This window comes from Nanorana parkeri, unplaced genomic scaffold (assembly GCF_000935625.1).
Source record: "Nanorana parkeri isolate BGI_ZX_2015 unplaced genomic scaffold, ASM93562v1 scaffold174, whole genome shotgun sequence".
NCBI classification, from domain to species: domain Eukaryota; kingdom Metazoa; phylum Chordata; class Amphibia; order Anura; family Dicroglossidae; genus Nanorana; species Nanorana parkeri.
The window spans coordinates 212,398-236,505 of NW_017306442.1; the positions used below are offsets into that span (position 1 = coordinate 212,398).

General features: G+C 41.8%; 1 protein-coding gene across 1 annotated transcript in view; it reads left to right on the forward strand.

Moving 5' to 3' along the window:
• Positions 1–11,218, forward strand: part of LOC108785695 (claudin-19-like) — a 33,261-nt gene extending 22,043 nt beyond the window's left edge. Inside the window, exons 4-6 of the mRNA XM_018554819.1 lie at positions 8,179–8,260; positions 10,596–10,709; positions 11,125–11,218. Coding sequence (XP_018410321.1) covers positions 8,179–8,260; positions 10,596–10,709; positions 11,125–11,218 — 290 coding nt within the window. The remainder of the gene's footprint in view (positions 1–8,178; positions 8,261–10,595; positions 10,710–11,124) is intronic.
• The last annotated feature ends 12,890 nt before the right edge of the window (positions 11,219–24,108 follow it).

A 24,108-nucleotide genomic window follows, 5' to 3' on the forward strand; every position in this document is an offset into this window, starting at 1 on the left:
CATAATAATAATTACACCAGGGGGACATGCTCAGGTGTCATTATTATTTTTATACAGCATTACATCATAGCCCAGCAGTGCCACACCTAACCCGACCACCCCCCATCCCCTTCTCCCCCCCACCCAGATAGAAGCCCAACCCAGCAGTCATGTGCACTCACCGTGGACAGGAGGAGGATGAGACTGCAGCCATGGAGGGAGGAGGGCAGGACCATGAAGCAGTGTGTGCAAAATCTATCGTCCTCCTTTGCTGAGTGGGAGGTGACATCCCGGGCTGCAGAGATCTTTGCTGCACATAGGGAGTGGGACAGGAGGCTGCTGCCCTCTAGTGTCAGAAAGCGGTAGTGCACACTAGACGGCTGGTACAGAAACGTTTCAAACTTTCACCAGCTCTAGTTTATGGGGTGCAGGGCCCCACAACAATGATTGGGCCCCGGGCAAGTGCCCCTTTTGCCCTGCCTTAAAGATGGCCCAGCTCAGAGGACTATCCCTAATACCCAGTAAGGCTCAGTGGAGCCAACTTTTATTTGTTTATGTCAATTTAATTTTTTGGCTGGATGCCTGTAACCTGGCATTTTTGTTGAATAGACTGCGAGTTTGCCTCTACAGAGATACTTTTTCCCTACAATAAGTATTAAATAAATATTGGGGACCCTAGGGAAAAACAGGCATTTGTGACAGAGTCCTTTTAAAAGAAAACACATTTTATTCCTTCCATAGCCAACAAAACGAATAGCTTCCTTCAGCAGAATGGCAAAACAACAGGCTTTCTCCAGCAGAAACAGAAAATACAAAGCAAAAGTCCTCCAACGATATTGCGGGTTTCAGTGGTCTCACCTAGACAAGTACATCTGCTTCTGAGCAGCCACACAGAGATTTTTTTCCTCTCGCTCTTACCTGTGTAAAGCTGGCCATACACTGATCTATTATATTTACCGGCTGAACAAAAAAAATAGACCTGAATCCTCCATCAATGCTAACAGCGCGCTGATCGAGGAATCCCACTGTTTACATTGTATTCTATCAGGTGCTGCCAGCCTCTGTCAGAATACCCGACCAGAGTGGGCAGCTTATTGGCTGCCTGCTCTGATCGATCGAAGGTTTTATGATCGGCTCCTTTGATCAGCTGATTGAGGGATCCAGATCGAAAGGGTGCCGAGAGCAGCACACACTGTGCGAATTTCGACCAGTGTATGGGCGCCTTTACCTTTTTATTAGCAAGGGCTGGAGGGGAAGCATCTGCCCTCCCAAATTAACCCTTTTTAGCTCTCACCCAGGTTGACTCTCCACAATATATATATATATATGATCCACCCATAAGGAACAAATGTCACTTTATTTAGTGAACCATGTCTAATTTTTTATCTAACGGATTGTTTTAGCATTGGGGAGGGTGTGATCAAGCCCTAAGAGTCAGAACTTCTGCTGTTTTTGGAGATATTTCCACTTGCACCTTTACCAATAACACCAGAACAATAAATGAGAGGTTAAGGGTGTCACTAGGACAGGAAGACACATATAACTTCCCCTCTCCGCACAACTTAATAAAAAGTACTTGTTGCTATCTCTGTCTCCATCAGAGTCATAAAGTGTTACCTTGTCATTGGGACAGGGATTGAAGGTTAATCTTCTTGATGAGGATCCAGACAGCAATAAAAGTCTTATGGAGGCTGCAGCCTCTATAAACACTTACAGGTCTACTCACAAAAGGGTGAAGAGTTTGGAAAAGGCAGGAGAAGTGACCAATCTAGGACAACATAGCTGAATTGGAAAGTGAGCTGAATTGGAGAAATTTTCCAAATCAGCTATGTTGTCCTAGATTGTTCACTTCTCCTGCCTTCTCCAAACCCTTCACCCTTTTGTAAATAACCCTGTAAATAAAGTTCTATACTATCTATCTATCTATCTATCTATCTATCTATCTATCTATCTATCTGTCTGTCTGTCTGTCTGTCTGTCTGTCTGTCTGTCTGTCTGTCTGTCTGTCTATCTATCTATCTATCTATCTATCTATCTATCTATCTATCTATCTATCTATCTATCTTTACATTAGCTATTTATCTATTATCTATCCATCCATCCATCTGTCTCACAGTAGTTCTTTTACATTGCTGTAATAGAGGCAGTAGGGACTTTTCTGTCCAGGACATCTTTGTAGTCTTCGCTAGTCTTGGCTTCATTTGTTCTCCTGACATAGCCTCAGGTGCTTAGCAGCCTTTATGTACCCTTAGCTTTATGAATTTTAAAGAAAAGGTTCTTTGAGGTTTTTTAGTGGCCTAGAAATAGCATAGAGAAATGACAGACACACGAAGGTTATAATGGATACTTAGGTTTTGCTAATGAAATATAGCTGGAAGCACAATGTTCTAAAATTCTTCCAGTAGACTCACTCACTTAAATAACACCTTAATTCCTCAGACTGTTGCTGCAGGTAGAGGCTCAGCTCTGCACGGCATTCTGTGCTCTTCTTTGTGCCCCAGAAGAAAAGTCTAAACCCCATGTTCTCAGCTAGTAGTACGTGTTACTTGTATATTTGTAATTCACTCAAAAGGACAGCTGAACTGGAAAACCTCCTGAGCTCCAGGATAAGCAAATATTGTCTAAATACAAGAGTCATGTGTATTCTTCCTTGAATCTGTGGTGTGTATTTCTTCAAGATCTGTGCAGTAATCCAGTGTGAAGCTTTACCTCTGTGCAGGAGCTGCCTGTAATAAAGACCGGCCTCTGCAGCTCTCTCTCTCCTTGTGCAGGGTGGTGTAATGCACCTAATTACACCTGCATGCATAATGGGGAGGCTAGGATAGCAAGTCTGTCTGCAGTATCTTGAATCAAGAGCCACCCTTCCCGCTCCCCATAGGAGAGTTGGTTGGTGAAGCTTGAGCCAAGGTAATCCCAGAATTATGGGGAAAAGGGGTGACGGTATGATGTCAAACGAGAGGAACTCAATGTGGTTGTTTTCACAAGTCACAAGGAGTGGTTGGGTTTGTTTATTAACTGGCCCTGAGGCTGAGGTGGTGCCATCAATAAAACTCACTGAGATAGGTAAATGCTTTTTAACGTGGGGTATTTTATTTCGCTCGGTAAGATGCACATCAATAAAGTTCCCACAGGCTCCCGTGTCCACCATGGCGTCAACGGTAATTCTGACGTGGTCCCACTGTAAAGTGAGAGAAGTGTAGATATAACCCGTGGTGCGGTGGGAGGTGTTTCCTATTCTACAAATGTTAAGCTTCTTACCTTCTGACTTTTTCTTAATTGCTGGACAGCCTTCCACCATGTGATCGGTAGCTGCACAATATAGACAGAGGTTCAAAGAACGTCTCCGGGATTTCTCTCTTTCGGTTAACGGACCCCTACAGCTCCATCTCCATGCGTTCTTCAGCATTACAGAGTACACTGACTATGGTACTTGCGGTACTTGAAGAAAACAAGCCTCCACGGGTGGTCCAGAGAGGCAGGCTGCAGGTGAGCGGTTCCGTCCGGGTTCGGGTGTAACAGGCTGTGTCCCAGGTGAGCTAGCAGGGCGCACACTCTATTAGTGGAACGCCGCTGCTATGCTCGTTTCCTGTATATATAGGCCGCCTTGAGTGGACGGGGTATGACGGCGTCTTGCGGCCGTTGCGTTGAGCTGTGGAACGCAAGCCGCTCGTCTCTCAATGGGAAACGTCGGCGCTGCGCTCCAGGTTGGAACACATGACGCCGATTTCATTACAGGTGGCTGGTCTTGTCTACACCCCTTCCTGTAGTTTTTGCAGGGAGCCTGCAGTGGACGGGGCCTGCTCAGTCCCTCCCACATCTCTGCACAGTCTATGTACTGCACAGTAGTGATGTTACTACTACTTTTCCAAGGTAATAAAGCGGTTTTCAAAGCCATTTGGTGCACACAAAATTAAGTTATATCCCTTAAATGTATATGAATTTATATCCCTTATTTTTAATTAAAAGTTTTTGTGCCTGGAGTTCAGCTTTAATAATTGCTCAAATAGTGTAAAGTATCTGATATTGTATTCACATTTGTTGTGTGGTTGGCTGTATACTGTACTCTGCATTTACAGGAAAGACTGAGAACAACAACAGAAAACTATTAATAATCAATATGCTCTGCGCCAGTCAAATCTAAGTGCAAGCTACAAAGCACTACTGATCGTGGTAATCAAAAATGAATAACAATAATAATATGATGTTCCGGGCTACTAAATAAATAAATGTAAACATCAAAACATGAACATCAGTGCACAAAAGACCCATAAAAGTAAAGATTCAAAAGTTATCACAGAGGTTATGATCCATAAAAAGTTAAAAACTAATGGAAATAGTGAAAGTGATAGTAGTGGTTATGGCGATCTTCTATCCAAACTCTTGCACCCGGCAGCGGTGAGTCAGGAAGCTCACAGGGAGGAGAGGAGCAGAGGCATGTCCTCAGCGTGCGCGGCTTGTGTGGCTTAAGCGGCGTGTGGCTCGTGTGTGGAACCGCGAACAAGCAATTAAATTGATAGCCGACTAATCGACGATGGAAAACGTTGACAATGTTTTCCATTGTTGATTTTAATCTACTAAATCGAATAGTTGTTGCAGCTCAACTCCTGAGACTCCGCACAGCCGTCCTCAGACTCCGCACAGCTGCCCTCAGACTCCGCATAGCCGTCCTCAGACTCCGCACAGCCGTCCTCAGACTGAGCAACACAGAGTATGTAACTTCATATTATTCTGCGTTGCTATATAATGTAATCCTGAGATTTATAGTCCTCTATAGTTGTTGGTATTCTGTATTGCTGTATAATATATTGCTATGTGTTGGGCCTCCATGGTGGATCAGTGGCTTTAGACTCTCTTCGGTTCTCCTTTCTCTTGGTGCGGCAGCACCCCTCCGGAACCACCATGGAGTGTAGGCTTGAAATCACTCAAGTCTCTCCTCCATGACAGATTAGAAGGGGCAATGTCTTGAAAATTGAAACAAGCCCAGAAGTGGCTCCTAAATTAACAAAGCAGCACTGGGAATGAGGGGATTTGAAGGTGGATCAGTAAGGGAAAACATAGGCAAGGGAACAGTTTGTCTAGAGCAGCGGTGGCGAACCTATGGCACGCGTGCCAGAGTGGGCACGTGGGGCCCCCTCTGCTGGCACGCGAGCCCAGGTCCGCATTACCAAAGGGACGCGGCGATAGCGGACTATTTTACCATTTTCGGCTGCCGCGGAGGTACACGGAGAGCTGCGGAAGCCGACAATTAAGTATTCAAAGCCTGTATGAATGAATAGAAAGCCTGAGGCGCCTAATTTTTTACCCAAATAGAGCTTTCTTTTGGTGCTATTTGATCGCCGCTGTTTTTTTTTATTTCATTTTTTTATATAAATGAATAAAATAAAATGGTTGGAAATAAATATTTTCAACTTTTTGTTATACAAAATATCAAATAAAATCAAATTTCTTCATAAAATTAGGCCAACATTTATTCTGCTAAATGTTTTTGGTTAAAAAAAAAAAAAATCCCAATAAGTGTATACTAAGTGGTTTGTGTGAATTGGTACCAATTATAAGTCTTTTGAAAACATGGTTTTTATCCATATGGTGTCGAACAACAAAATCGGTATTGCTCAGGGTAAAGGATTGGTTTAGGAATGATATGGCTGGTATATTTTTTTCAAACCTTGGTGTGTCTGCTAGATAAAATCTTATAATTTGAGGAAGCTGAACCCCCCCCAGCAAAAAAAATTATCTACGGCCCTGTGCATACCACACACCAAACAGATGCTCACATCCACACGTGCTCTGTGATCACTTTTGAATCTTCACTTTTATGGGTCTTTTGTGCACTGATGTTCATGTTTTGATGTTTACATTTATTTATTTAGTAGCTCGGCACGTCATATTATTATTGTTAAACAGAAAACTATTACTTAACCACTTAAAGACCAGGGGGGGGGGATCTGGAGCAGTTACCCATGGCAACCAATCAGCTTCTCTCTTCAGTCTGTTCAGTTAAACTTAGAAAATGAAAGGTGGATGCTGATTGGTTGTCATGCACAGCTGCTCCAGATTTTGGCTGCTCCACATAAATCCCCCTCCAGGTGTTTACACCCCCTTCCTGCCCAGGCCATTTTTCAGTATTCAGTGCTGAGGTACTTTAGCATTTATTCCGTCATGCAACGATGTACTGAAATTAATTTTGTAAATTTTTTTGGGGGACAGATAGAGCTTTCATTTGGTGGTATTTTATCACCACTGGGGTTTTTATTTTTTACTATATTAAGGAAAAATTATTGAAAATTTAGAAAAAAAAGACAGCTTTTTTTTACATGATGTTACAATACATTTATTATTTTAATACATTTATTACATTTTACTACATTTCTATTATAATACATTTATTTTTGGTAAAATATAAACCACGGGGTCACATTGGGTAAACACACACCAAACATGTCAAGCCTTAAAATTGCCCACACCTACGAAATCACAAAACACTACCATACCCAAAATTGACCATAGGCCATTTTATCAGTGAATAATGGCCCTAGAATTATTGCTCTTACTCGGAAGTTCGCGGTAATATGTAACATGTGAAGCATAATGGGCGCATATGTCGTTTTCGCATGTGTGCGCACCTTACGCATGTTTGCACGTGCGTATGTGGGGGTGGGGACTTTTTAAAAATGTTTGTTTTTCAAAATTCTTTTATATGTGTGACTTAAATGTTTTTTGTGCAACTTTAGTTTTTTTCACATTTCTTTTTCACCTAACTTTATTGTTATCACACAGGGGACTAAGAAGCCCCCCATGTGATAGCAAAGAGGATGTGACATGCCCTCTTTATGGAGACATCAGGGGTCTTTAGGACCCCTAATGTCAGCTAGGGACCCCCAAAGAAGCTGATTTTTGCTGTATTAAGGTCTCACGATTTATTCTTCTGGTCGCATGGCTATGAATTGCAGATTCCACAAAAAAGACATTGCTGGAAAACAGAGGCATTGTTGATTGATTGAAGTGGTGGCGGTGGTGCTTTGCAATCTATGCCAGGAAGACAGATATGAATAATGTTTAATGAATAAATCATTTTCTAAAGAATATACATTTATATGCAGCTTTCCTGCCAGAATTCATTTCAGGAAATGCCTGTGCCAAAAACTGATTGTTGCCAAAAGATTGCAGATGTACCAGTAGAGGTAGACACCCTTACATTAGGAGATACAAGGCAAGGTATTAGTTGTTATGGTGCACCTGCCTGCATCCTAGCAAGAGCTGATGCTCTGCAGTCCAGCCACTGGCTTCCTAGCAACCAGTGACACTATACGGCCAAACCACTAGCCTCTTAGCACTCAATGAGGCTGTGCAGCCCAGCTGTTGGCCTCCTACCAGCCAGTGACACTATCCACCCCAACCCAGCCACTGACCTCTTAGCAATCAGTGACAATGTGTGCCTCAGCCACTAGTGTTCCACCAACCAATGATGCTAGGACACAGTTGTCCCTGGGTTTTGTTCGATTGGACTTTGCTGGACCTGGAATATTAGCTGGGTTCAGCAAACATCCAAGTGTCCAAGTGAAGTGAACCCAGGCCAACTTGCTTATCACTAATTACCAGAGGCAAAGGCAGAGGCAGACATAGCATAGGGCAAAGCGAATTAAATGGAACTTATAGCATACTGTAATAAAATACACATATCAAGTTATTTTCCATGTTTGATGTGATCTTTACATTTTTAAACTTATTGCTGTTAGATATATTGTGTTGATAGCCTTTCATATGCACATGGTAGACTTGTAAGACCGTGTTACTAATTTGCTCTTACTTTGCAATTTATTATGCAACTAAGATTAATGTTACCCTTAAGGTGCCTGTTCTTACCCTACTCATCATCCAGGTCCACTACCCCAAGAAAAAATGGCATTTCTGGGTATAGGGCACACTAGACACAGAAAATGGATTGTTGCTTTTTTAAGTAGGAACTGGCATAAAGGCTTTTACATTGGCTCTGCAGCAGCAGACCCCATTATAATTGACTGGCATAGCCAAAGGGGGGTGTTTATTAGGCATCAGTAGGCAAAGAGATGCAATGCTTGCAGATTGCTCTCACGACTGGAATATATACAGTATGTGTGTACTATGGTGGTAAATAGTTAAAACTCTGTGCAACCAGTATATTAATTCCAGAGATGTAATAATTTATTTCTGCACACGTAGGGCTTTCATGCTTAGTGGCAGTGTCCTGGTATGCAGCCTCAATCACCCAAGAGTTCTTTAACCCTCTCTACGGTGGAATAAAGTAAGTGATTTCTATTTTACAATGTTTTTGTACTTATCTTATGTTTGCAAACATAGTAAATATTCCTTCAGGGACAGGAATGAATGGTCATTGTACGCATCAGGAAATGGGGATATGACGCTCCCTATACAGATATTATATATAAATACATACTAGCTCATCCTCTTTGAAGTGTCAATGTGCTCTTTATTATCTATTTTTTTTAAAGCACTGTTATACATTAAACTGGTAATCACAGTTTTTACAATGCAGGGACAGCCTGCAATACAGTGCTCTCAATAATTGGCACTGCTTGCAAGAACTTACAATCTATTACTAATGCAAAGAGCTGTGCTACCCCCCATAAATACTTATTTTATGAATACAAATTATGGCAAGACAGAGAAAAATGTAATGTATGTATCGGGCTTGTCAAAAATAGTATCTCTGATGTGCATTACAAGTTTTTATAAATCAAAAACTTTTTTTTCCAGCTTTGGAGTAGGGATTGGTTAAAATCTCTATCAATCTATATGTTTTTGCCCTCTGAGAAAGATTTTACCTGACTTCTTGTCCTGGAGACACCACATAAAATGAAAAGAAAATGTCTCTAAATTAAACAAAATTCCCCCCATGGGATGATTTTCTCTCGCCTCTTTCGGTGATGACAACTCAAGATGTCTCGATTTCCTATAACTTTTTGTTTCAGTGACAATGGTCACCAGGGCAGGAGTGAATCTTCCCAGCTGGGTTGCACCCGGCAATAAAAACCTGACAAAGGATCTAATCCTTCCATTTGCCTTTACATGCATTTTAAAGTAAACCTGAAATGAGAGAACTACAAGGGGCTTCCATTGGTTAGTGACCAAAGTGTTAAAGCGTGAACTTCAACAAAGCAGCCAGACAACCAACATTTTTGTAAGAGAGGCCTGCAATGGCGGCCTCCTTATTTCTCATATGACACCTTTCCTTTAAGTCACAAAAATACCAACATTTTATTAGGGAGCAGGCTATTTTTACCAATATATGAATTTTCTGTTCAAAGTATAGCTAACGAACTTTGTGTCCTTGTTTCAGATAGAGTGCGGAAGTGCTAAAAAAATACTTCTTTGAGGCTTTATAACTGTCTGTGTCCACACTCAAGATATTAAGCCTCCCTATATGTCCTGTTGACTTGTTGTCTCATGTACAGAATGTCCAAAACGTTTCAGTTGTCACAAATCAAGGAATAGGAGGAAACGTTCAAGGCTGTAAACTTGGGGTTACCTTCAAGGCTGGATTAGCCACAATATAAGCACATGCTGAGGGCACCACGGGAAGGGGCATGACAGAGGTTTTCCCCTAGATTTCATACCCTTAAAGGATAGGTTCACTTAAAAACAAAGCGCACTTTTATTCTTTTTGCCCCTTTGCCCTGAGCTAACCAAATGCAGACAGATAATTACCGAGATTCGAGTATTGCGGCCTCGGCTGTTTATTTACATCCGCAATGCCAGTCCTCTCTCTCTTGGGGCAGGCACATTACTGCCCCATATCCTTCTATAGGACTCATCTACCTTTGTCTCCCATCTGGGAGATGAAGATTGATGAGCCCCGTAGACTTCTAAATTACCATTTATCAAGGATGTGATTTTCCTAATAATTTTTAAATAAAAGGCATCAGTCAGTTGCTTGATTTTGTTGAATAGATATATTGAAAAAGTTTTAATTTCATATAGTTGTGGTTTCTGGCCTGGGGCTGACCTTGAAGAAAACTGAAGGATTATACATTTTCAAACTTCTATTTCCCTTTTAGCACTTTTTGAGTCTTAATGTCTAGTCAGTTAAGCAATTGAGAGGCCTTAATGGGTCACCTGGTGACTGCTATCTAAGCGGTGATTTTCCCCTCACTTTGTTACATCTTCCTTTAGTGTCTCCAGGACAAGATGTCCAATAGAACACAGACATAAAAAAAAAGAACCTGACAGGGGTTTAACCATTCTATACTCCATCTAAAACTAAAAGAAAAAATGTTTTATCTTTAAATATACAGGTACTTTAACTGTTGACATATTCCGTTTACAGTATGGGGATGATTTATTAATCATCCGCCCAGTCATATGCTGGCCCACTGGCATTCACATGGTATTCTCGCCACTAGGTACCAAGGAGCATAATATATATCTATGTTCCTCGGCTCCATCTAGTGGCAAAAATACTGTGCAAACTGCATTCTGCCAGCATATGTCTCGATGGACATGATGATTTATAAATCATCCGCTATGGGTTTGCATTGTACTAAACAGTGCCAATTTCTACTAAATACAATTTAGTCCCTTCTGAATGTACACTCTTAATGCAAATTCTACCATCTCAGGTATGAGCTTGGTTCTGCTCTGTATATTGGATGGGCTGGATCTCTTCTGGCAATTCTTGGAGGTTCCTTACTGTGTTGTTCATTCAAGAAGAAGAAAACACCTGCCAAAAAAGGGTATGTATCATTTATCACATATACAGTACGTGCAAGGTTGGAAATGTAGAACAGTGTATAAAGTAGACAAAACACATCCTAATGTTTGCTTTGAAGGTCCAAAGAAATGCCCAGGATTGTGGGCCTTGTTGCAGCTTATCAAGGTTTTTTTTCCAGTTTTCTACCGATCAGGGACTTTTTCATGCATTATGAATAATTGTTAGCCGGCTATTGGCATTGTATCCTGCATCCAACGTGTTTCAGCCTAGACTAGGGTTGCTGGCTGCAAGGGTTGTCAGACTTCAGACAGATATCACATTGTGCATAGTAGCAGTCCTGGTGCCAGATACACTAGCAAGGAGTCTTGACTATTGAGATGATGGTTATGTACTTCGTGAAAATACATTAAAACTATTTTATTACTTTTTTTTTTCAGAGGCTACAAATACAACTACCCAGCAGCACCAGACAGTGACTTTACCCAATTCAAAGAGAGGAAAGAAACTTCAACTGAAAGAGCTTATGTTTAACCTGCAGTCCAGACTCAAAACTCAGTTTCAAAGTTTTGCTGTGTTTCAGTAATTTTATACTTTAAACTTTTTAATGTATGGTTCTATTTGTTATTTTGTTAAGCGCCAACAAAATCAGAATATGTTCTGTGTACATAAAATAGGCAGAAATAAGGAGCAATGCCAAAGAAAAACTCAGCACATATTACAGTTAGGTTTTTGTATAAATTGTCTTTGCTTGCCTTATGTGTTTAGTACAATGTAACATACTGGGGACCAATAAAAACATTGGTGCAAATGAATGATATTGCTTCAAGAATATGTGCTCTTAATTATTCTCTTTTAAAATTTTAATTTTCCATTGGGGATACCCAGGAAGGGTATTATACCTTCATTACTTTGGGTTTAGAAGGTGTAGATGCTGCAGCCATGCTCAGAACAGCCATCCATGGGGTGCTGTAGTTAGTTGTTAGCCTCCTATGTTCATTCTGAGGCTTATCTGAAGCCCTCTGATTTATGGCACTATTAGCAGACACTTTACATTCAATAATGATGCATAAGGTGTTGCTATGTCAGACTGATATGGTAAGCATGGTTTGGCATGAGATCATAATTTGTTATACCAAAATTATTGATCGTGGTCAAAAAATATACTTGTTACCCCTAAAAATATAATTCTTAGCCTAAGTCCTAATTTTAAAGCATATCTAAACACAAAAAATTAAAATTAAATGAGTTAAATGAGTGGTAGCCTATCATCCGCAAGTTGTGGTTTGTATCTTCCTTTACCTCTGAGATAACAGAGTCACGGGTGAAGCATTCTATAACTCCATAACAGAGCTTGTCATATCACAAGAGCTAATTAGTTACGAGGTAACATATTTTAAACTGGTGCCTAACTATTTTAGCATTTTCTACTGTTGCCAATGAAATTTATATTTTTTGCCCACTGGCCCATAATGGACTGAGTAACTTTTTATTATACACTCATCTGGCCACCTGTGCACCTTATATCCAATCAATGCAATACACTGTAGGTATATGGATAGCAGAGGAATGCATTTTATGATTTACATTCACATTAACACACACTATAAAAACTAAAGTATATGGATAGAAGAAACATTTATTTTTTGATTTACATTCATAAAACACCCCCTATAATACCTAGAGCTGCATACTCAATCCGGTGAAGTAGGTATGTGACATTTACATTGGTGGTACTGGTATATTAGCTACAGTATATGGCATTCATAAACATCATTCTAATTATGGTTCAAGGAGAACTATGGGGTGAGTGAATTACACTCATCCCCATGGTTAAAGCCGGCGTGTGACATTGAAACTGACACGTCGGCTCTATTGATCGGAAAGTGAGGGAAAATATACCACTGCTTGCTCACTTCTAGATCATTTCCCTGCAGAGAGAGGTGACTGTCAGTCACCGCTCGCCACAGGGATTCCCCCACCCCTCTCTGATCCTCCATCGCTGACTGAAGGAACGTACGGGAAAGGGGGTGGGCATACTAGGCTCTGCTGTTAGATACGCGGAGCCCACTGTCAATCAGCCAGCAGGATGGATCTCGACGCTATTGTCGGGATCTGTACCGGCTGAGGCACTCTCCGCATATAGCGGGCAATAGCCCACAATATACTGAGGTTTGGGTCATGGGAGGACGTTACTATATATCCTCCCATGACCCTAAAGAGAACTATGGAAAAAAGATTACCCTATAGTTCTCTTTAAGTTGATGTTGCCCATTACGGTGACAGGTCCACTTTAATAGGTTAGAAAGGAAATAGAAGAATTATATCCTGCAAATTTTACATTGCAAGTATACTAGGAAGTCTTTCTTTTACTGGAATACCCTGAATGCTGTTCAAAACTATATTACCATGTAGTGATGTACACTGAACTATTGTGTAATATACAAACTATACAGAGGGATTTATCTACTACATCTTAGTTATTTTATTACAGTACAGTGGTTTATAACTGCTGATAAAAAGAGTCCTTGACAAATGGTTTATTAACAAGCAATATAAACATATCATGTTTCCAAGACCAGCATTTACATGAATGCTATAGCTGTGGTGTTAATCGAGAAAGGAACACAAAATGGTCCATTTGATATCATGACTCACAGAACCATGAAGCTTTTATTAGTCTGCCCAAGTCTTCGTTATAGAATGATGAGGTGTTACCATTGCTCGTCACGCTATGCCTATAGCACAACATTAGCCGAAATAAAGAAAATGTTTACAATTTAATCTATATATAGAACAACATTTTCTCCAACTATATCTACAGTATATTCTCATTTAAAAATTGTTCCTGTTGGTATTTTGATGATTAAGAGCTAATCATGTGATGGAACACACTGTCTACTAAACTTGATTCATAATTTCTACTAATTGTGTTCCCTTAGCTATGAATAGGTATCTGTGTGGCTACCAGTAGGGATGAGGTTTGAGTTTCACTGTGCAGTGGGATTGCGGCAAACCTGGGGGGTTCAAGGTTTGTGGTACCCCTTAATTTATGCAGATTTATGCCCTGCTATTATGCCCTGCCTAGCTATGGCCAGCAGTTTTAGAATGGCCAACAATAGGGGCTTTGCGATGTGCCAGGTCCTCCATTATAAAAGGGTTGTCAGTGTGTGTTGGTGCAATGTAGAGAGAGCTGACAGTCCGTGTAGGGCGAGTTAGTTTGCTATACTGTGTTATATATTGTGCTATATAGTATTGCATTGTGGTGGGCTACATACTGTTGCGTACGCCCACTTTTTTTCACAGTTCCGAGGCCTAACAGTGCTTTTTACAACTACCTTTTTGTGTGTGTCAGCAAGTACTGACCTGCTAGATAGCCGCAGCACGCACAGGTGGTAGTTGAGTTGCTGACACCACCACGCCATGCACACCACTGAACTGATGCAGACTCTATGAGGAGTGTGGACCCCAGGGACTACTGGATGTGCAGGCTGGACCACTGCCAGGAGTTTGGACAGTATATGCTGGAGCTTCTAGCTTGCCCCGCAGAGAACCTGTCTGAGAGGACCTTAGCGCAGCAGGTGGTTTTGTTACAGTGAGGTGAACCTCTCCTGGCTTGTTCCTGTGCACCAGTACTGTAAAGATGCTGCACAATGTTTCTGCTGCTGGACCTGCAACATTTCTAATGTTTGTTGCACGGTGAATTATGCATTGCATCTCAAGCTTTGGGGCCTATTCCAATTCCCAAGCACTATAAAAATGAGACACCTTGTTTCCACAGCTGAGGTCAGATGCAAAATTACTTAGGATGTTAGGATAGCAGGGTAAATCCTACATTGTGTCTCAAAGTCTGCGGCTTATTCTGGTGGCCAGGCACTGTATAAAAGGCCACACAATGTTCCCAGAGCTTGACCTCAGCTGCAAAATGGTTGCTGAAGAATAAATCCTGCCATTTCCCTTAATGTTTGCAGCCTATTTTGATGCTTCAATTCTATACTACTTAAAAATATTTGTGGCTATTTTCTCTCAGATAATATATTGTAATGTTTATTTTAAGACAAAACCTCTTCTCCCCTATATAAATTGCATCCTAACCAAGATGATTACATACCTTCCAACCACTATAAAATATTTTTGGCTACTGTCTCTCAGATAACACACTCTAATTTGTATAAAAAAACATAGAAAGGAGCGCTACTACCTGGGGAACTACTTCTAGTGGTATGGTGGCTATAAATTAATATATACGTGAAAGGATGCAGGAGTGTACTTTTAGATGGTGACCATAAGGAGTGTATGTAACATCAAGGCAGACGTGAATTACATTGTTCATGTGGAGTCATGGATGAAAAAAGGGTAGCATTTGAAGGAATGTCCCATGGTCCATGGGGTATGCGTGTTGGAGATATGCAGTCCTTGTTGGATGTTATCCCCGATGTAGCAAAAATGAATGTCACAAAAAAACAAAAGCTGAAAAGTGACACGCGCTCAGCTGGCCAGGCTGAGCTGTGGCGGGTTGAGCCGGGAGCGTTCGTGCCGACGGGCAATTCCAGTGTAGAAATGTCTACACTGGAGCAACTGTGGAGAGGGTGGTCCCAGTGAGGTGTGGAAAGGGGTGAGAGAACCCCAAGGTCTAACTGACGGCTATACGTTTCGAGGCTCTGCCTCTTTGTCAAGCCTGGGTAAATGTGTAGTCATTTTTTGTCTATTCCAGGTACAGGGCTCCTCTCCCTGCTAAAGGAGAGTGCACACTGTTTATCATTGTTGTTATCAATACTCTGTGTTCATTATTCCCCCATCATTGCCCCAGTAGTGCGCTTATCCTTTTCTTAGTTCATTTGTATAAAAGAAGCTCACAAACTATACTATCAAATGGTATTTATAGAAACTTTTACTTTTTTTACTTTATTAAATGTGCCCCATGACAGTGTGTTAGGGTGACAGCTCCTGGCAGAAGATGCGGGCTCACCCGAGGCACAGGGTCTAAACACCAGCTGGTCTTTTCCAGAGCTGCTGACGGTGAAGATGGGCTGTTGCTGTAAGCTGGTACCAGGTTGTGGCCCTCAGGATCACCCTGCCAAGGAATGAGAGAGGGCAGGAAGGTTACAATGGAGAGACAGTAGACAGGGCAGTAGGCCAGAGAGTGGTCAGGATCAAGCAGGGGTTTTGGGAGGTGATAAGCAGAGGGTCGTCAGGCAGTCCATGGTAGCAACCAGTAATCAGTAGATAAGACATCAGCTGAAAGGGTAATCTGGTCCAGGCAGCAAGCAGAGAGTAGTCAGGCAGTCCAAGTTAGCACAATATAGGGTCGCTGGTTTGCAGACACAGCACCAGCCACTTCCAGAGCTGATGCTTAAATACCCCTCTGGATCAGGGGTCCTGGCAGGGATTATCAAAGTCATGGAAGTCCTTGTGGAAACTCTGGGGGGTTTTGCCTATTAGCCCAAAATATGGCCAGAATTTAGAAATAGGACTTTTTCCACATAGACCGCAATAGGATTTGCTGTAAAGTTCTGGTTTGCCAAATTTTGAACCAAATTAGCAGATTCGCCCATCACTAAATACCAGAAAGTGAGAATTTAAAGACTAGAAACAGAAAGTGAGAACTTAAACCCAATCACTAAAATCTCATACAAATCTTTAACATGTTAATGTAAGTTCAAAAATAGTTTTTAATCTTTTGAAATCTACATTTTAAAATGATGTCTGCTTATCCTGCCATTTGGGTCCTTGGTTAGCCACTTTCTGTTGCTAGTTGACAATTCCCTGGTTCTGTTTTCCAATCATTCTCCTGTGTTGTCATCGTTTCACATACACTTCTGGTGGAGACTATAAGTGACTTTGCTGACACATATTGCACAGTCATTGTCAACATTAAGAAACCAATTATGCTGTCACTGGAACACATGCCTGTACAAAGGAATCGGTTAAAAGAAGCAGTAGATCAGCAGCACTGAGATACATTAACAAAATGATGAAAAAAGGTCAGTATATGCTAAAATATAAATAAATGGTTTTCTATGCTCAGTCCTTTTAAGTAAATCTCATCCAGTTACATCTACTTTAATTTCAGATAGAACTCTTGATTGACAAGCAAACAAAAAACACCCAATAAATGTAGGTTTAATTTTATATTTGAAATTTTGTTAAATAATAAAGGTTACAATTGACATAGTTCTAATCTCCATTTAATTAGCCTAGTCACAGCATAACTTTATATAAAAAAAAAATCACATTTCATGTAATGTCAGGAGCTACTGTCCCAGTATTTGACAGGTCCCTTTTTATATTTCTAACTTTTGGGTATGATGTTCAAGGAGGAGACCTCTTTTGAATCACTCAGTAGAATGCGAGTATCACCTTGATGACATCTAGATCATTTCTAAAGAATATTATTCCACACCACACAGTAATTCTATATTCACTGGTTCCTTTGAAGAGATTTTTCATATGATTCCAACTGGGACCAGAATCCAGCATTGGGCTCTACCGGTGGTCTTACTGTTTTAACCAACTGAAAAAGAGAAAATATGTATTCACAGACTTAGTAAACTTATTTCAGTAAACTTTCACAATGTTTCACAGTGTTGTTCAAGGAAATGATCTTGGAAATACCAAACATGTTTACTTCATGGTAGCACTACTGTAATACAAAAGCACAATTGTCTCTAGATACACTGTGTACATTGCAAGATTGTAGCAAACCTTGTTTTGGTTTCATACCTTTCTATGTTCTGAAAGAATTGCTGTTTGTTTAATGGTGTCCTCTCAGATGAACAGCCTTTATTATAACCACTTGACCAAATCTCAGTGTTCTAATGAGGAGAGATGCAGTGTCTCTGTATCCTCTTAGAAGATGACATGCCTTAGTCCCCGTTCACACCTAGGCGTTTTGTCATTCAAAGACAAAGCATCCCATTTATTTCTATGGCCCCTGTTCACACCTGAACGTTTTGTCGTAACCAGAAAAATGCCTGTTGCTAGAAAAATTACATGAGCTACGGCGTGTTTTGTCCCATGGACTTCATTTGAAAGCACCTGGAAAATATGAACACAAGCTTTTTCACGCATTTGACGCATACAATTCAACCCTCCTCCTCTCAAATCATGTGATAAAGTGCACAGCAAAAATGCATGAATAAACGCACAAAAATGCTGTTGCCTAGGTGTGAATGGAGTCTTACGCCCCAGTCACACCTAGGCGACAGCATTTGAGTGCATATTATCACACTTTTTTGTCTAGCTTTTTTGCACGCGTCTGACGTGCATACGTTGAGTAGAGCTTTTCAGCTGCCAGATTGTCAGAGGCATCCCCAGGCCGAGTGTCACGCAGAGCGGCTGCCGCGTGTCACCCGCCGGGACGTCATCATAGTAACATAGTATTTGAGGTTGAATAAAGACACATGTCCATCGAGTCCAACCTTTTGTGCGTATGTGTATGGTCCTACTGATGTGTGTAGTATGCATTGGTTCCTGTGTGTTCTCATTTTTAAGAGTACTTGTACCCCTGTATATTACGGTCTCTGAGGAAATCGTCCAATCGCTTCTTGAATGATCCCACGCTCTCAGCCGAAATCACAGCATGTGGCAGAGAGTTCCAGACCCTGACCGATCTAACTGAGAAGAAACCCCTGCGCCCCTTGTGCTGACTTTTTTTCTCCACCAATTTTAGGTGGTGGCCTCTCGTCCTTGTCATGGAGTTAATTGTAAAAGGTTTACTGCTAATGTCGCCATCCCCGGTGAACATTTTGTACACGAAAATCATTTCCCCCCTTAATCTCCTTAATTCCAATGAGAACATGTTTACATTTTGTAGCCTGTTCTCATAGCTCAGGTCCTCCATCCCCATTATGAGTTTGGTTGCCCTCCTCTGGACTCTTTCCATTTTGAGGACATCTTTTCTGTTCACTAGTGCCCAAAACTGGACCGCATACTCCAGATGAGGCCGAACCAGTGAATTATAAAGTGGCAGAATTATAGACTTGTCCCTGCAAAACATGGGATTGTAGAACCCCACCGCACCCACAACCTATAAATACATTAAAATATATGACGGAATAAATAAAAACTATACAAACGATAACCAGAATTAACAAAACGATTTTTTGAGACTAGCTCGGATATCCGAAAAGCCCCAAAAAACGCTAAGGAAAAAGCTAACTTAAACAATAAGGATTCATATGAGTCAATGCAAACACGGTCAGTAGCGGACAGCAAATCTTTTAACATAGCAAACGACACTGGGGGGCGGCAATCCGATACAAAATGCCCCTTTTTTACACCTTTCAAAAACTGCTTTACAATAAAATAAGATAAACACACAGGGGCAGAGTGTAACCATCTAAAGAACGAAATACCTGCCACAGATTTGTATAACTACGCAGAAGAAAAACCCTGTTGCAACAAATCACATCCAGTGGCAGCAGCAGCATTGCGATCCCGGCTGCCTGCTGCTGCCGTTGTAGAGTGGGTTGGGGATGCCGGATCCGACGGCGAATAAGGTCTTCTGGGCCTCCGGGCCCTCTTGGCAGGGCGATCGACGTCCTCCACCCCGCGGTCTAATGAAGAGGCGACTTCCGGGTTGCGGCGATGACGCACTTCCGGCCCGGCCTGGTGACTCACTTCCGGTGACTGTATGCGACGGGCTTCCAGTTCCGGTCCCGATGCAGCTGGGGACACACGAGCTGCCGAAATCCGCGAGGCCGATCGGGAGGACCGAAGGTTCCGGGAGGCAGACGCAGGGGCGCTTGACACAGCTTGATCACGGCGGATGTCGGAGGCTCCAGCCGAGGCGGTAGTGGCAGACACAGAAGGGGCAGGTACAGTCACAGCCGCTGACAGGGATCCAAATGCAGGTGGCCATTCTGTTGAAAAGGGAGGGGGAGCTCCGGCGGGCGGAGGAGGATGAACATCAGTTGGATGTAAGGCAGGATGCAAGTGGTCAGTCACAGGAAAGGCGCTGGGCACATTCATGGGCGGCAGAGAGCCCAAGCAGGAACGCAGCCAGTCTTCACCCCCTTCAGCGGAGGCACGACAAAGCACTTCGTGGAGCAAAGAATCCATCCTCAGGCAAGTTGTGTTGCAGACGATCACTGCTGAAGAGAGCTTCTGACCGTAAACATTTAAAAGTGAGTCCCACAACTGATTGGTTGTTTACTTTTCCCTCCAAAACTAGGTAACTAATCACGACCACCTTATTTCCAAAGATCTTCTAAAGATCTTCAAAGATCTTCTATTTCCAAAGATCGTGACTAAAACTATTGTTGGATTAAAATAATAATTTAATTGAATTAAGTGGGTGCAGGGGATGACACAATCCCATGGGGCCACTTCATTATATTTGTGGCCCTGACATTCCCCTCTTAATACAGGAAAGGACTCTACTTGCTTTGCTTAACTGCAAGCTATTATTCAGTCTGTGGTCTACAATGACTCCCAAATCTGTTTCCCTTTCGGACTTCCCGAGCAGAGCTCCCATTAGTGTGTAATTCGCATTCTTATTTTTAACCCCAAAGTGCACAACTTTACATTTTTCTACATTAAACCTCATCTGCCATGTAGTTGCCCACTCCCCTACTTTATCCAGATCCTCCTGTAATGTTATAGTGTCTGATTCAGTGACTATTGCCCTCACGATTTTGGTATCGTCAGCAAACACCGAAACCTGGCTGTTAACCCCCTCCCCAATATCGTTAATGAATAGGTTAAAAAGCATGGGGCCCAGTACAGAACCCTTCGGCACGCCGCTCATGGCCCTAGCCCAATCCGAGAAGGTGCCATTTATCGATACTCTTTGTACCCGTTCCTGTAGCCAGCTCTCTATCCATGTACACACTATTTCATCTATGCCCATAGACCTCAGCTTGTTTAGTAGGTGTTTATGTGGTACCGTGTCAAACGCTTTAGCAAAGTCCAAATATACCACATCCACTGGCCTCCCTCCGTCCAGATCTCTACTTACCCCTTCGTAAAAAGTTAGCAGGTTAGTCTGACAGGAACGGTCTTTCCTAAATCCATGCTGGTTGTCATTTACTATGCCATTATCCCAAACAAATTCTACTAAGTGGTCCTTAATCATGCCCTCTAACACTTTACAAACGACCGATGTAAGACTAACCGGTCTGTTGTACCCCGGATGGCATCTGGACTCTTTTTTAAATATCGGAACCACTGTTGCCCTCCGCCAGTCGCTTGGCACTCTCCAGTCATTAAGGAATCTTTAAAAATGATGTATAAAGGTCCCGCTATGACCCGGCTTAGTTCTTTTAGTACCTTGGGGTGTAGATTATCTGGTCCCAATGCTTTATTTGCATTAAGTAATTGGAGTCTATGTTGTATCTCGATTTCTGTCAACCATTGCGGAATATTTTGGGATAAACTATGTGCGTTCCTATGTATGATAACCCTGTCTTTTTCCTGAGTGTACACTGATGAGATAAAGGTATTTAAAGCCTTGGCCCTCTCCATGTCATTTGTGACTAACTCCCCGCTTTCATCCATTATTGGGCCTATCTGCTCCTTCCTGATTCTTTTACTATTTATGTACTGGTAAACATTTTTGGGATTCTTTTTACTTACAGTGACGATATATTTTTCACACTCTATTTTAGCTGCCCGAATTACTTTTTTTACATCTTTTGTTACAATGACGTCACGTGCACTTAACTGCCAGCGGCCAACTCGTTGATGGACACCGGCAGAGAGAGGAGGGGATGTTCATTCGGTGGTATAAATTATGCCGCCAGGTCCCCTCCTCTCTTGAACAGCTGTCAGGCACTCAGTCCAGTGCCTGACTTTTCAGAGGGGGTGACACCAAAATGACTGTGAGTCATTTTGGTTTCACCCCCTCTGATGGTGTCACCCGATACGGGCCGCACCCCCCTTGTGATGCCACTGCAGATTGTGAGGCATTAATGTAAACCAACAAACACGTGCAAAAGTCCTTGTGTCACGCATTTCCTTTCAAGTCTATGGGGCCAAACACAGAAATCTGCGGAAAAGTAGCTCATGTACTTTTCCCAGCGACAGGAGTCTTCAGCAGGCAACAATGCTCAGGTGTGAACAGGGGCCATAGAAAACAATGGAATTCCTTATATCTGTAGAAAATAAGTCAAGGCAACTGGACTTGCTTAAGTTTCACTGGTCATCCAACCAGCTTTCTAAATTCAGAATGACTGTACAAAAATGCCACATACAATGCTGTTTTAACACCTCATAGCTCCAATTATACAATCAGGTTATTAACACCTCCTAGCTCCAATTATGCAATCAACACCTGATTGCGACTAACAGTTTATGTGGATTGGAGCAACACACTTCAGTCTATACTGTAGTTAAAATAAACCTGAAGATACATAAAAGGAGCCATGCCTTCTTCTACTACCATTCAGTTTTTTTATCCAGACATTGCTGTACCACACTGGTCCACCACACTCAGTATTGCTACTAATTTGGTGATCCTGGAACATACATAGTTACATAGTTAGGTTGAAAAAAAAGGCACATGTCTATCGTGTTCAACCTATACAGATATGCTTGAGATACTTGAACAGCTGCCTTCCTGCCTCTTACATACAGAATCCTGATTAATAATAATGCCTCTCACAGCCACAAATCAGAATCAGACCTATCGTGGAAGTCTGAACGTGATTGGTGATACAGAGGAAGTTCTACAGCCCAGGCTGCAGGAAGTACATTCCTACTGACCCTGCATGGAGCTTTGTGTGCTTATTCTGCAAAATGCACATAACTCAGATTAAAGTATAACATTCTGACTTTAGCACAGTTGTAGCTCAGTGAATGCTTTCATGTGTTACCTGGAACTTCTGCCATAAGATATCAGCTACACAGGGAACGCATTGTTATCAATGAGTCACCCAACTAATAGAATTGTGAGAAAGAACAGTTAAGCATGGTTACAGTGTAGCATTGCAATTCTTGAAGTAGCAGCTGCTCATGTAATACCATTAAAACCCAATCATATTAACATTAGAATATTTACATCAACCAGATCACTTTTACGGTTTTATCTTAAAACAAAGGAAATGAATGAGACTAAACATTCCTGTTCCCTCTAATTTTTCATATACTCAATCCTTTGAACATATGGCACCAAGATGAATTGTTATCCACAGGGGCAGAATAACCTAGTACCGCCACTGCAGCTGGCTCCCAGGTTGTGTTTACCTGTCATTATAACCATCATGCTTGTAATGTTTGGAGGTTCCACAGAGGAAACCAAACAAGCCAGCCCGCTATCTGGCTAACGGAGGTAACTACTTCCAACAGTCTTACAAATATACTATGATGTGAATAAGCTTCTGAGAATGCTGATGAATCTCTAGGTACAGATCAAAGTCAGAAACATTTTTATGTGAGATCCCATAGACAGTCACATTTCCCTCACTTGATCGGGGTAAACAAGTACTATTCACATACCAGACTAGGTCAAAATTCAGGCTTTGGAAGTCGCTGTGAAGTCAACGAAAGTTGTTTTAGTTAGGTAAACAGAAGTGATTGAGTTGTTAGCTATGACTTGTTTCTCCGCTCACATCCCAGTATATACCTGCATAGTACAAGGTAAGGGAACTTTTCCTAAAAGAAACATGAACCCTGTCCTATGTGATTATTTTATAAAAAATGCTTGTCATTGTGACCTCTGACTTCAATAATCCAGTACAAGTATGTAGATATGTTTGACTTACTCGTCTGCTTACTTGTTCCAGGTCAGTGACTCAGAAAGTATTCAAGCTAATGGGGGTTAATAAACTAGTATTTTCACAAAGATGACAATGACTGCCTCCATATTAAAAAAATGTTTATGTGAATGAAGCAGAGCAGATATAATGAAGTGTTGCCCTTGTGTTATAAATATCATCACATGTTCAGGAATAAAGGCAGGGGAGGCACTGGTCTGTTTAAATGTCTGCCCAACAACATACAGGAAACATGTAGATCAAGGCTGGACAAGTCCCAGCAGCAGGGTCACCAGAGTTCCTTAACCCCTTCATGACTGAGGCCCTTTTTTCATTTTTTGCACCCATGTTATATTCCACATTTTAGGCCTGAAAATGACTTAAAACCCCCCAACATTATATATTTTTTGAATGCCAAGACCCTATAGAATAAAATGGTGGTAGCTGCAAATTTTTATGTTGCGCAATATTAGCGCAACTCCTTAAGGGGGGGGGGGCGGCTCCTTCTTCGGGACACAGAAGCGATCTGGCGACAGGTAAGTCGCCAGGATCGCTTCTGTTGTAAAGCCGACAGTCGGCTCTACAAGTTTAAACAGACTCCCGGCAAAAGTCGCCGGGAGTCTGTTTAAACAGCCCCGATGCTGGCGACGTACACTGTACATCGTCAGTCACGAAGGGGTTAAACATTACAACTGGTGCCTAACTTTTGCCGCTTTCTCTAGTGGTTGT